This window comes from Lampris incognitus, chromosome 9, assembly GCF_029633865.1.
Source record: "Lampris incognitus isolate fLamInc1 chromosome 9, fLamInc1.hap2, whole genome shotgun sequence".
Classification (NCBI taxonomy): domain Eukaryota; kingdom Metazoa; phylum Chordata; class Actinopteri; order Lampriformes; family Lampridae; genus Lampris; species Lampris incognitus.
The window spans coordinates 7,995,270-8,008,284 of NC_079219.1; the positions used below are offsets into that span (position 1 = coordinate 7,995,270).

General features: G+C 48.2%; 1 protein-coding gene across 1 annotated transcript in view; it reads right to left on the reverse strand.

Moving 5' to 3' along the window:
* Nucleotides 1-12,510, reverse strand: part of grik5 (glutamate receptor, ionotropic, kainate 5) — a 62,535-nt gene extending 50,025 nt beyond the window's left edge. The window contains exons 1-5 of the mRNA XM_056286119.1: nt 12,474-12,510; nt 10,800-10,978; nt 7,426-7,479; nt 5,816-5,974; nt 4,555-4,707 (exon numbers count right to left, since the gene is read on the reverse strand). Of these exons, the coding sequence (XP_056142094.1) occupies nt 4,555-4,707; nt 5,816-5,974; nt 7,426-7,479; nt 10,800-10,978; nt 12,474-12,510 (582 nt within the window). The remainder of the gene's footprint in view (nt 1-4,554; nt 4,708-5,815; nt 5,975-7,425; nt 7,480-10,799; nt 10,979-12,473) is intronic.
* Nucleotides 12,511-13,015: the final 505 nt, after the last annotated feature.

Below are 13,015 nucleotides of genomic sequence, written 5' to 3' on the forward strand. Positions count from 1 at the left end.
CATGTGTTGTAGACCAGGGTGAAACCCTGACTGCAATAAAACCCTGACTAAAACAAAACCATCTATAAGTTATAGGACAAGGTGATACCCTGCCAAAGTTTAAGAAACTGTTAGGCTAACGTTATTGTCAGTTCTGACTGTTGTAACAAATTGGTAGCCTATGTCATTACAACATCCTGTATTTATATGGGTTACAATAATACCAGTTTACTACTACCTCGTTCTCAGGTAGGTTATAGCTCTTTAAAGCATCAAACTTAAATCCTTTTTTGTATTTGTATTTTTTTCTCTTTCCCCTTATTTTTGTTGTATGGAGTTCAAGTTCAAATTCTTGAATGTAATTTCACTTAATACAAGGCATAGTCGTGATAACACTAAAAGGAAGGCAAATTTTCTACGATGTAAATGCATCGATGCTGACATTATACTACTTCAAGAGACTCACTCATGTGACTCAGATGTGAAATATTGGAAATCTCAATGGGGAAACACGATCTACTGCAGTCATCGCTCCAATCACAGTGCAGGAGTAATGAGTCTTCTTCACAAATTCAAAGGTGAGGTTTTGGACAGCTCTTTATCAATTAATGGAAGATGGATTTTGATTGTAGGCAATATATATGGCCACAACTCCTACAACCCAAAAAAAGCCTTTTTGAGTTAATCACAAATAAAATTCAAGACCTTCAAACCAAATATCAAGGATCATACACCCTCTTGGGTGGAGATTTCAACATATCCCCAGATGACACAGTTGACCACTACCCCGCAAGGCTTCCTTATGTACTGTCACATACCATCATCTCATCCCTTTGTACAGAACCCTCACTGTCAGACTCTTGGCACTTCTTTAACCCAAATGAGGAAGACTTTACATGGTATAACAAGAATCACACTTTGAAGTCAAGAACTGATTCGTTTCTAACATCTTCATCAATACTGCAATATGTCAAAATGTCTCTCATCACTATGCGCCTTTGTCAGATCACAAGGTAATTGCCGTAGATGTGGAATGCTCCCGTGTAATGGAACTAGGTGATACTGGAAATTTAATAACAAGCTCTTGGATGATAATGACTTCAATGCTAGCAAAAATTTAGCCAAAGAGATGCTTGATGACCATTCCTATGTTAATAGAAGTACTTGGGAATATTTGAAATTTAAGGTAGGATGCTTAGCTCCTAAACGCAGTAAGGAGTTGAAGAGAAATAGCAACTGGCATGAAGCTGAAATCATGACTAGGCTAAATATAGTAAAATACATTATCAGTGGATGAAGAATTGGAAATGAAAAAATGTAAATTAAAAGTTGGATCAAATGTTAATTGATCTTGCAATGGGGTCTTTCTCCAATCTAGGGCTAAATGGATCAAAGAGCTTGAAAGAAATACCAGTTATCTTTTTGCACTCAAGAAAAGGAACGCTAAAAGAAATCCCTCTCTCACTAACCCAGAAGAGATTTCAGATTTTGTATCATTTTATAAAAACCTATATAAATCAAAATTCAACACAGAGCTGTGTGAAAAATTTATGGAGCATACCCAGAGTTTTGTACCTACTATCAGCGATGCGTTCAAATCTATATGTGATGCGGATCTCACAAGTCAAGAAATAGATGAAGCACTGTATTCGACGAAAAAGGGTAAAGCACTGGGAGTAGATGGTTTATCTGTAGAATTTTATCTACTCTTCTGGGATGTTTTACATGAACCCTCATTGTCATCAAAATCATTCCAAACCGGTGTCGTTCATTTGTGCTCGATTTGTGCCAGTTTGTGCCGTTAAAAGAAACATTTGTGCTCCTTTAGTTCTTGCATAAACAATACTTTTTAATCGTGTGACTTTATTTTGCCACTCATTGTCCAAATAGTTTAAAACTGGTCTCACTGTTTGTGCTGTGTTAATGCCGTTTATGGAGACTTGTAGCTTATTAGGCACAACACGTCCCTGAGCCTGCCCCCTTTCCCAACTCGTCTCAGCCAGGACTCGGCAATAGTGACAAAACATATAAATTCTATTAAATCACTGAATGTTTTGGCGTTGTATTTTAGGTGTCAGGGAGCCGTTTTGTCAAGACTACGTGCTGCCAACAGAAATAAAGATTAAAAGGTAAATCTATAGGCTTTGTGGGCGCAAGTCCATGAATACTGGGATGGCATCCAGCTCTTTACCTGTGCCCCCCCCCCCCATAGGGTTAGTGGTTGTGTCAGGTAGGGCATCTGACATAAAACTTTGCCAAATCATTATGCGGACTGACAAGATCATATGGTCAAGGTTCCATACCGGATCGGTCGAGGCCTGGGTTGACAACGACCGCCATTGGTGCTGTGATCTCACAGGGTACTGATGGAAACTATAAAATCTGCTGTGGCGACCCCTGAGAAACAGGGAACAAGCCGAAAGAAGAAGAAGAAATGGGCACAAATCGAGCACATACAAACGAGACTAGTTTGGGACAATTTGGACAATAATGGGGCGCAGAGTGACACAGTCTATAAAAATATAACGTTTTAAAATATAATTATCTCAAACAACATTACTGCACAGACAAAGTTTTTTGTAGCACAGACACTGCACAAATGAATGATAATATTTTTATTCATGTTCTGATCACACGGGGTGCCAACTTCGCGGAGATCAGGTGCTTGGCAGAGTTAACAGGAGCTAAGATGAATGGCGCCACGCTGAAGATGGAACACGCCATGAGGTTGACTAAAAAAGACAGATGTCAGGCCCGTGGGGAGCAGACAATGAGAGATGGAACGCAGGCTGCCATGACGACAGCTCATCGATGGGAGAAACAGACAGACTGCCAGAGACGGGAGATAGCAAAGGCATAACAAGAGACAAGAGGTTACGGATGCGCTTGTGAGGAGGACAGGCCAGTATTTTGTGGCTGTGCTGGCTGCTGTACTGTCGCCACTAAGAAGTACACAGCTCAGCTATAATGAGGATGCACGGTACCGTAGGGCGAGGGGACGCCACACGTACATGGCTGGCAGCAGGTGTGACAGATGTATATCAACATGAAACCCAAGGACACGATGACACCATGTTGCCATGTGCCATATGAAGGCGAGACTTTCATACCCACGGGTTTTAGGGCCGAAGAACAACGGCATTCACGGTGCCAACTTGAGGACCTAAATCAGCATTATTGGCACTACTTACGACGGTTTGTTGTCGATATCAGCTGACGATTAGCTGGCAAGTTAGCCGAGTTGCGACAGATTTTAAGTAACACACAGAATGATTTTTTTGGGTTCAATTTTAACTTTTCATGTTCGATTACATTATGTGATATCATTTGCGAGGTTGGACAGCCAGTCATTAGGTCAGTTTATTTTACAGTGAAAGAACTGTAGTGGCGTTTGGTATTTGTCATGTCCTCAGCCTCTCTCTCATGTGAAAAGGAAATAAAAGAGAGAATCCACTTCATCCTGGTTTGGTGCCTGCTCCGTTTGCCCCCATCCTGCTGAACAGCGTCAGAAAAAAATCAATGTACTGAAGAAATGTGAAGTGACTCGGGAGCTGAAGAGGCCAAGGAGGGCAATTAAAGATGTAGCAGCGAGACCACAACTGGTTATCCAACCTCGCAAATGTTTTCGTCCCGTGTATTCAAACAAAAAAAACGGAAAAACTGCCACTCGTGTAAATCAAAATCTGCTATTTCTCGGGCTGCTGTTCGGCTAACGTAGCAGCTGCTCATCAGCCGGTAATATCAAACTAATGTAAGTAGCCAGCCAGCCTCTCACACCCCGATGAAATTTTAACTACACAGTTGAAAGTTGTCTGTGGGAGTGCCTATTATGATGATGTGGGTCTTTAGGGATGTTGTAGAAAGTTAGACCCGACTTATCCTCTGTCACTAGTGCAGCCAACAGCACAGCGCATAGATGCCCGCTTTGCGCTGCCAATGCTACTAAAAGTGAAGTCGGTCCTCAAAATGGTCAAAATGAGAATGCTCTAGAAACTCCACCCAATACCCATGGATGCAGACACACTGGTTTTTGGTTTGTGGACCCCCCCCCCCCCTTTTTCTCCCAATTGTATCCGGCCGATCACCCCACTCTTCCGAGCCGTCCCGGTCACTGCTCCACCCCTCTGCCGGTCCGGGGAGGGCTGCAGACTACCACATGCCTCCTCCCATACATGTGGAGTCGCCTGCCGCTTCTTTTCCCCTGACAGTGAGGAGTTTCGCCAGGGGGGGCATAGCACGTGGGAGGATCACGCTATTCCCCCCCCCCCCCAGTTCCCCCTCCCCCCTGAATAGGCGCCCCGACCGACCAGAGGAGGCGCTAGTGCAGTGACCGGGACACATACGCACATCCAGCTTCCCTCCTGCAGACACGGCCAATGGTGTCTGTAGGGACGGCCGACCAAGCCGGAGGTAACACGGGGATTCAAACCAGCGATCCCCGTGTTGGTAGGCAACGGAATAGACCGCCACGCTACCCAGACGCCTGACACACAGGCTTTTTATATGTGCATGTGTGTGTGTGTGTATTGCATGTTTGAACATCTGCATATGAGGCGGTGCTTGCATGTCGCTAACCATGCGCAGGTAGTTCATGAGGCTGGTCCCGTGCTGCCAGATCTGGGGCGAGGTGCAGCTGAGCGGCTTCACGCCGATTTCCTGACTGCGGTTCAACTCCCTCACTGCCCCCACCACCACATGCACCGCATCAAACATCAGCGCGGACGAGAGCTGCAGAGTGAGAGAACAAGGGGGGGAAATGAGGGGGGAGGTGGGGGGGGGGGTGGCAAAGAGGTGATAGGTGGCGGTAGAAAGGAAGAAACGGAGTCGAGGGAGAAGAAGGTGTGTTAAGAGAGAGAGAGAGAGAGAGAGAGAGAGAGAGATGGTGGTGTAAGAGCGAGCATTGTGCACATAGAGAGAGAAGGGAGGGGGAGGGAGGAGAGAATAGGTGGAGGGAGGAGAGAATAGGTGGAGAGAGGGGGGAGAAGAGAAACGAGGGTTGAATATAACAGCGCAGAAGAAATACGGAGGGATACGTCGATAAACATTAAACACACAACAGACGCCGGTTGGACCTCCACAGCTACAAAGTAAAGCAGCAGTCTATGCTAAATGCTGTTTAGTGCACAAACAAAGCTTTTACCTCTGTGTGTGTGTGTGTGTGTCAGCAGTGTGAGTGAGTGAGTGAGTGAGTGAGTGAGTGAGTGAGTGAGTGAGTGAGTGAGTGAGTGAGTGAGTGTGGTGGGTGTGTGTATACGGGTGGCTGTGTGTGTATGTGCACGTGTTTTTGTGTGTGTGTGTGTGTGGATGTATATGCATGTCTGCACGGGTGCGTGTGTGTGTGTATCTGAACGTGTCTGAATGTATGTGTGTATCCGTCCGTCCATCCATCCATTATCCGAACCGTTTATCCTGCTCTCAGGGTCGCGGGGATGCTGGATCCTATCCCAGCAGTCATTGGGTGACAGGCGGGGTGAAAAACTGGACAGGCCGCCAGGCCATCACACAGCCCCCCCCCCCACCCACACACACACATTCACACCTGGGGGCAATTTAGTACGGCCGATTCACCTGACCTGCATGTCTTTGGACTGTGGGAGGAAACCGGAGCCCCCGGAGGAAACCCACGCGGACACGGGAAGAACATGCAAACTCCACACAGAGGACGACCCGGGATGACCCCCAAGGTTGGACTACCCCGGGGCTCGAACCCAGGACCTTCTTGCTGTGAGGCGACTGTGCTAACCACTGCGCCACTCGTATGTGTGCATATGCATGAGTATATAGTGTGAATGTGTGTGTGTGTGTGTGTGTGTGTGTGTGTGTGTGTGTCACTGACTGCAGGACCAGGGTAGGTAAGGTCACAGCCCTCCCTCCAGGACAGGTTGAGGCTCCTGATGAACTCCAGGTAGAAGGGATGGGTGGTATTGAACATCGAGAAACCCACAATGTTGGACTGCTCGTCCACTATGTCATCCAGTCTTAGTAAGGGGAAGTCCTGGAGAGGGGGAGAGGGAGGGGGGGGGAGAGCAAGAGAGAGTGACAACACGTGTATCAAATCTGAAAAGAGAAGAGAAATTACTGTGCAAAATCAAGTCTGATAAAGCAAGAGGGAGGGCATGAGGGTGACAACATCTAATCTCGGAGAGAGGGAGAAAGAGAGAGACAGATGGAAATTACTTCGTTCGGTGTTCACAAAGGCAGATTGACGACATGGCATCTAAAGCGGCGGCCCACGGCGAATACAAAGGGTGGAGAAAGGGGGGAAAAACCCAGACACACGGCATAAGGTGACACATTAATTTAAATGATGTGAGGAGGAACGGAGTGGAGGAGGGGGGGTGGGTGGAGGGGGGCGGGCGGGCGGAGGGAGGAAGCATAACACAGAGGCGGATGAAAAACGGACAGGACACTTGAAAGCGGGAGAGAGAGAAAGCGGCGCGAGTCATGGCTTTTTTCGCCTTCACCTGCAACCTTATTTCCCTCACTTGGCTTGTTCTTTTGGTTTTGTTTTGTTTTTTCCTATCTCTTTGTGTGCTTTCCGTAGCCTTGTACCACCTTTTCACAAATCTCGCCATTATATTTGCTCTAATTCTTCCACCTACTGTCCCTGATCTCCTACTGCTGCCCCCTTTCTCGCTCTCTCTTTCACTTCTGTTGAATATTTAAGTTGCCTCAATATCTTAGCACCCATAGGGAAAGACAGGGAGAGAGGGGGGGAGACAGGGAGAGAGAGAGAGAGAGAGAGAGAGAGAGAGAGAGAGAGAGAGAGAGAGAGAGAGAGAGAGGGAGACAGGGAGAGAGAGAGAGGGAGGGAGAGAGAGAGAGAGAGAGAGAGAGAGAGAGAGAGAGAGAGAGAGAGAGAGAGAGAGAGAGAGAGAGAGAGAGAGAGAGAGAGAGAGAAAGAGAGAGAGAGAGAGAGAGAGAGAGAGATTGGGCTATCAGGAAAAATAAAATAAAATGGAGGAAAGAGGGCATCCGGGTAGCGTGGCGGTCTATTCCGTTGCCTACCAACACGAGGATCGCCGGTTCGAATCCCTGTGTTACCTCCGGCTTGGTCGGGCGTCCCTACAGACACAATTGGCCGGGTCTGCGGGTGTCCTGGTCGCTGCACTAGCGCCTCCTCTGGTCGGTCGGGGCACCTGACCAGTGGGGGAGGGGCAACCAGGGGGAATAACGTGATCCTCCCACGTGCTACGTCCCCCTGGTGAAACTCCACACTGTCAGGTGAAAAGAAGCGGCCGGCGACTCCACATATATCGGAGGAGGCATGTGGTAGTCTGCAGCCCTCCCCGGATAGGCAGAGGGGGGTGGGGCAGCGACCGGGAAGGCTCGGAAAAGTGGGGTAATTGGCCGGGTACAACTGGGCAGAAAAAGGGGGGAAATTCCGAAAAAAAATGTAGGAAAGCAAAGCAAAGGAGAGACAGGATGGAGTCGCTATACTCTTACCATGGTGGTGAGGATGTACTTGTAAAATGCTGATGTCATCCCCAGCTCCGATGCCTGTAGGATTAGAGAGAGAGAGAAGAGAGAGAACATTAGGGAGAAAGAGCAAAGGAAGGGACACAAGAAGGGTGAGACAGAGGGAGATTACAAATAGAGCGAAATGAAGGATGAATGAAATAACGAGAGAGAGAGAGAGAGAGCGAAAGAGGGAGGGACCGAGAGAGAGAGAGAGAGAGCGAGAGAGTCAAGACTGAGTGAGAACAGGTGAAAGATAAGCCAGGGAGAACGACAGAGCGGAGGACGGGGAAAGCAAGGGGTGAAAAAGGAGGAGACATTTGGCGGGGACGGGGAGAAGATGGAGAGCACACGCTAATCACAGCTGTATATCATCGGTCCAACACCAGGACATTGTGCCGAGGGCGGACAGCCGCTCCGATGGACCCGGTGAAAGCCTCCCAGGTGCCGTCCTGCTCGGACTCACGGCGCGTCCACAGTGGGTTTTCTCCGGGTGCTCCGGTTTCCCCCCCGCCATCGAAAAAAGACACGCACGTCACGTCCGAGACTGGGGGAGCACTGGAAATCTTACTTCCGAGTCATTTCTGTAACATCAGAACAAGCGGTAGGACCATCCCCACTGACTACTATAGCCAATATATAATCTCACCCACCTCTGTCATAACCCGTCTATGGAGGGTTATTACAGAGGAAACCGTTACCCCCATCTCCTACTTCTTGGCTGCGTGATACCGTCTCTGTTTTGGAGTTGGAAAGGGTCGAATTCTCCATATGAGGGTCAGCAGACACATTTTACAGTCACTGGCAGCCCCTGGTCTCTTATGTTCAGAGTCTGACCGCCCTTCCCCCAGAATGACCACCCAGATGAGACAATTAACACAACCGAACAGCTGAATCCTACAGTTTGGTAGCACACTGAAACTCTTCAAATGGCCCAACAACTTGTTATGCACTGTAATGGCCCATACATATACACAGTACACTTTGCTCTCATTTATTAGTATGTGTGTGTGTGTGTGTGTGTGTGTGTGTATATATATATATATATATATATATATACATATATACACACACAAACACACACATATATATATATATATTTGTATGTGTGTGTATGTTTATGTATGTATATATTTGTTTCTTGTTCTCCTTGCTATAGACTAATGTACCTCATTTATTATTATTGTTATGACTCTTAGCAGTAATGTATTGTTGTTATTACATTGGCATCCTCTGCATCATATTCTTCATACGTTTTATAAGTCCATTATAATTCTGTTGTCCTCTTTCAATGTTGTATTGTGTAAATCGCATAAACACAACACCTATTGCACGTTGTCCGTCTTGGGAGAGAGACCCCTCCTCTGTTGCTCTCCCTGAGGTTTCTTCCTATTTTCTCGCCCCGTTAAAGGTTTTTTTTTTTTAGGGAGTTGTTCCTTATCCGAAGAGAGGGTCTAAGGACAGGATGTTGTGTTGCTGTTAAGACCCCTGAGGACAATTTGTAATCTGTGATATTGGGCTATACAAATAAAATTGATTTGATTTGATTTATTATTGTCACATTTCCTCGACCTAAGATAAGGAGCTCATAGGACTAAGTGGGGGGGGGGGCTAGAGGAAGGGGGGTTGGACGGGTTCAATAATGGAACAATTTATGTTGATGCATTGGTTTGATGTTTTCCTAAAATGTTTGTTTTCCTAAAATGCCAATAAAATATGTTTATATATATATATAAAATAAGACATGCATGTTAGGGTTAATACTCCTGCCCGTGCCCCTGACCGAGGGATGGCAAGACCAACTGGAGTTGGTCCCCGGGCGCTGCACGGCGGCTGCCCACTGCTCCTAGCTACACAGCTAGGATGGGTAAAATGCAGAGCCTAATTTCCCTACGGGGATCAATAAAGTATCTCAAAATCAAAATTGAAAAAAAATGAAAAATTCATTCAGCCAACCTGGTCAAAAAAATGTCACTAATGTCTCCGACCGTAGTAAACATGCCAGTGAGCTTTATGTAACCTGACTAAATGATCCAGATGGATAAAATAATGATTCATTAAGGGGGGGGGGGGGGAGTCATGGATATCAGCTTTAACCTTAAGTTAATTTTGTGTTAACTGTCACTGGGCCGCTGTCCACTTACTGCTCTGAAGGTGACTTATTCAGAAAACTTTGATTAATAATACTTTGTGTCCGGATCAAAGAAGGTGAATCGGTTCATCTGGATACAATGTTGCGTCCTGGTGAACTGATTCCAACCTTCTTTGATTTTCTTACCTGGATTATTGAACATGCATCAAGACACTTTGTGTCGGAATAAATTGGTCTAGTGTGGTCTGGTGTGGTGTGTGTCTCAAACACACAAGCCGCCTGGTGCGATATAACGCGTCTCCCACACAAGTCAACCCCACCGTCTCCAGGTCCAGACTGTTCTCACTAACAGGGCTCTGACTATGGGCGAGTCACCGGCGCCCTATAAAGTAACCTGTACACCGCTACCTTGCGGGATAAGGCTTGTTAGCCAAAGGCTAAGGGTGGGGCAACCCCGAACAGAAACCCCCGGAGGAGTAACCCCCCCCCTGTAGACTCATTATCATGGCCCGGTGACATGTGGACACGCCCTGATAATGAGTCAAGGTTACTCCACTTATGGGTTAAATAACAACGCTACGGGGATGCAGCTTAGTGGATGCGATAGCTCAGCGGAAGAGCCAATCAGTGACCAGCGGTGAAACCCACATGATGCTGAGCGGGAGAACCGTTTTGTGGTCAACGGTCAGGGTCGCCAACTCAGTCGAATCTGATACCGCTCACGTGCATAGTTGTAGCGAAGCACGGACGTGTTTTATAAGACCCGTCTTACTAAACAAGCCGTCGAAAGATGAAATTCATCTGAGGACACTCGCCCTGATGATGATGAGGATGTGTCAGAATATTTGCTATGTCCTTTTCGTATCTGCCAACCATCGTGAATTTGTTTGTTGTCTCTTGATCACACAAAACAATAAAAAAAGAGATTTAAAAAAAGAGTGATAGTCCCTGTCCGGTGCAGACTTGCACTGACAACCAGGCTTCCTGTAACTCCAGAACTCATGACTAGACGTTGTCTTTATGTAAGACGATCACGACTCGGTAGCCTCCAGAATGTTCACAGAAACGGAGCTCGGTTTAATGTTTCAGTTTCACCTACGGCGAGCTCGGTGTGTCCTTGACAACCTTAACCCGAATTTATCGACAGCGCGGGATACACGGAGGATGACTGGGCATGAGCCGGCGGCTCGCTCCCATGAAGAGCGAGGCTCATATTCTTTAAGGGGGTCCAGACCCCGCCCCGGCAGTGAATAATGGATGACCCCCTGACCTTCTTGAGGATGAGGTAGGAGACAGAGGCGTTGGCGTCGATGATGATGGTGGCCACTTTGTCGTCACGGATCTCCTTCAGCAGCGGGGTGGGGTCCAGGTTGTCATCCAGCATCCTGATGGACAGCGTCTCCCGGGAGATGAGGAAGCGGCGCACCAGCTCCTCCAGTCGCAGCAGGCCTGTGGGGGGGGGGGGGGGGGGGGGGGAGACAACAGTCCAGCTCAGTTGCAGCTTGGTGTCAATATGAGTACATAAACCTTTTAATCTCCAAAATGTCAACTACTCAGAGACGGGGGGGGTGGGGGGGGGGGGGGGGGGGAATGCTGTTGATTAATCCGAGGACAGCGATGTATTCATGGCATTTTGCAGTGCATTATCCACGGTTTGTCTCGGGGACGTGAAATATTCGTTCAAAGCGAAGAAATATCGAAGCAAAATGGCAAAATGGGGGGACACGATGTTCGTGCGAGACCCTATCAGCAAACCAGGAAGTACGTTTTAAAATTCACAGACCGTCCACCAGTGATGTCAGCTGCGGACATCATTTCGGTGGCATTTCGGTAAACACACAGGAGACGGCTCAGCGTCACGGCTGCCAGTGGGTTGGCACCCCCACAACATGTACATGCAGAACAAGATGATGTGGAAATTGTGTTTTATTTTCTTCTTTTTTGGGGATTTCCCCCCCCCCCTTTTTCTCCCCAATTGTACCCGGCCAATTACCCCACTCTTCGGAGCCATCCCGGTCGCTGCTCCGCCTCCTCTGCCGATCCGGGGAGGGCTGCAGACCACCACGTGCCTCCTCCCATACATGTGGAGTCGCCAGCCGCTTCTTTTCACCTGACAGTGAGGAGTTTCACCAGGGGGGACGTAGCGCGTGGGAGGTTCCCCCTCCCCCCTGAACAGGCGCCCCCCTCCCGCAACCAACCAGAGGAGGCGACCAGGACACATACCCACATCCGGCTTCCCACCCGCAAACACGGCCAATCGTGCCTGTAGGGACGCCCGACCAAGCCGCAGGAAACACGGGGATTCGAACCGGCGAGCCCCGTGGTGGTAGGCAACGAAATAGACCGCCGCGCCACGCCACCCAGACGCCCCGATTTTTTTTTTTTCTTTAAGAATAAAACGAGGAGCAGCACGCCAGGGTAAGAAGGCAACAAAAAAAAAAAAGAAAACTAGAATGTAGAAATAAATCCACTTCAACCCAATTTCCCTCAAAACTGAGCAGAAGCGGCGACAGTCGAGCATTCCTGGGTACGAGGCGTGGGATGAGCCTTTGCTAGAAAGCCTGCGCCACTACTCCCTAATTATAATTCTATAGTAAAACACCCCTAGCTATGTAAATAAGTGGAGGGGCAGGCATCTGGGGATGAGGGGAAGGAGAGGGAGGATAGGAGGAGGAGAGGTAGCACATGGGGCCCTTCAGCGGGAGAAAAGCTCTGTAAGCAGTGGGGTAATCACTGAACCAGGCCAAAACTTTAATTAGTTTGAGAAAGGAGGGGGGGGAGGAAAAATCAATGTACTTTACAGCTTCCTCACTCCCCCATGCCTCTCTGTCTCGCTCTTCCTGTCACCCGTTCTCTCTCTCTCTCTCTCTCTCGCTCACACTCACACACAGCAGCTCGTGTTCTCTCCCCACATACACTAAGCTCTCTATCTATCTCGTCTTACCTCTGTGCTCCAGTTTCCTCCCTCCCTCCTTATCCATCTCCGTTACAATTGTCGCTCCCTCCTGCTTCCCGGGGCTCAGCGCCTCTCCAGAACCACGGCGCTCGCCGTCCTCTCATACCCCGTCGTCTCCACCACTAACCCCACCCCACCCCCACCCCCAGACACACACACACACATGCACCTTCACTCCACCTCCTCTCCGTCACCTCATCAATCTCATGAAGACCCGCATAATGGAATTAGAGTCGGATAGAGCGCCCAGCACCGAGCACAACGGGCCAGGGACACGTCGGAAAGGACCCAAAAATCCTCGAGTCGCTCGCCGTTTAATGGTTATTTCTACGGACCGCTACTAGCGGAGGCTAAAAGGTGAAAATGTCTTGAATTAACGTCATTAAAATCTGCTCACATGGTGTTACCCCCCCAAAAAAAAAGAAAGAAAAAAGTTCAATTGTCTGAATGTGTTATGTAATCGAAGCGGGGCCGGCTTGTGTCGACCGGACGTCTGATTTCACACACGAGATGTCTGATTTCCCCCGCTT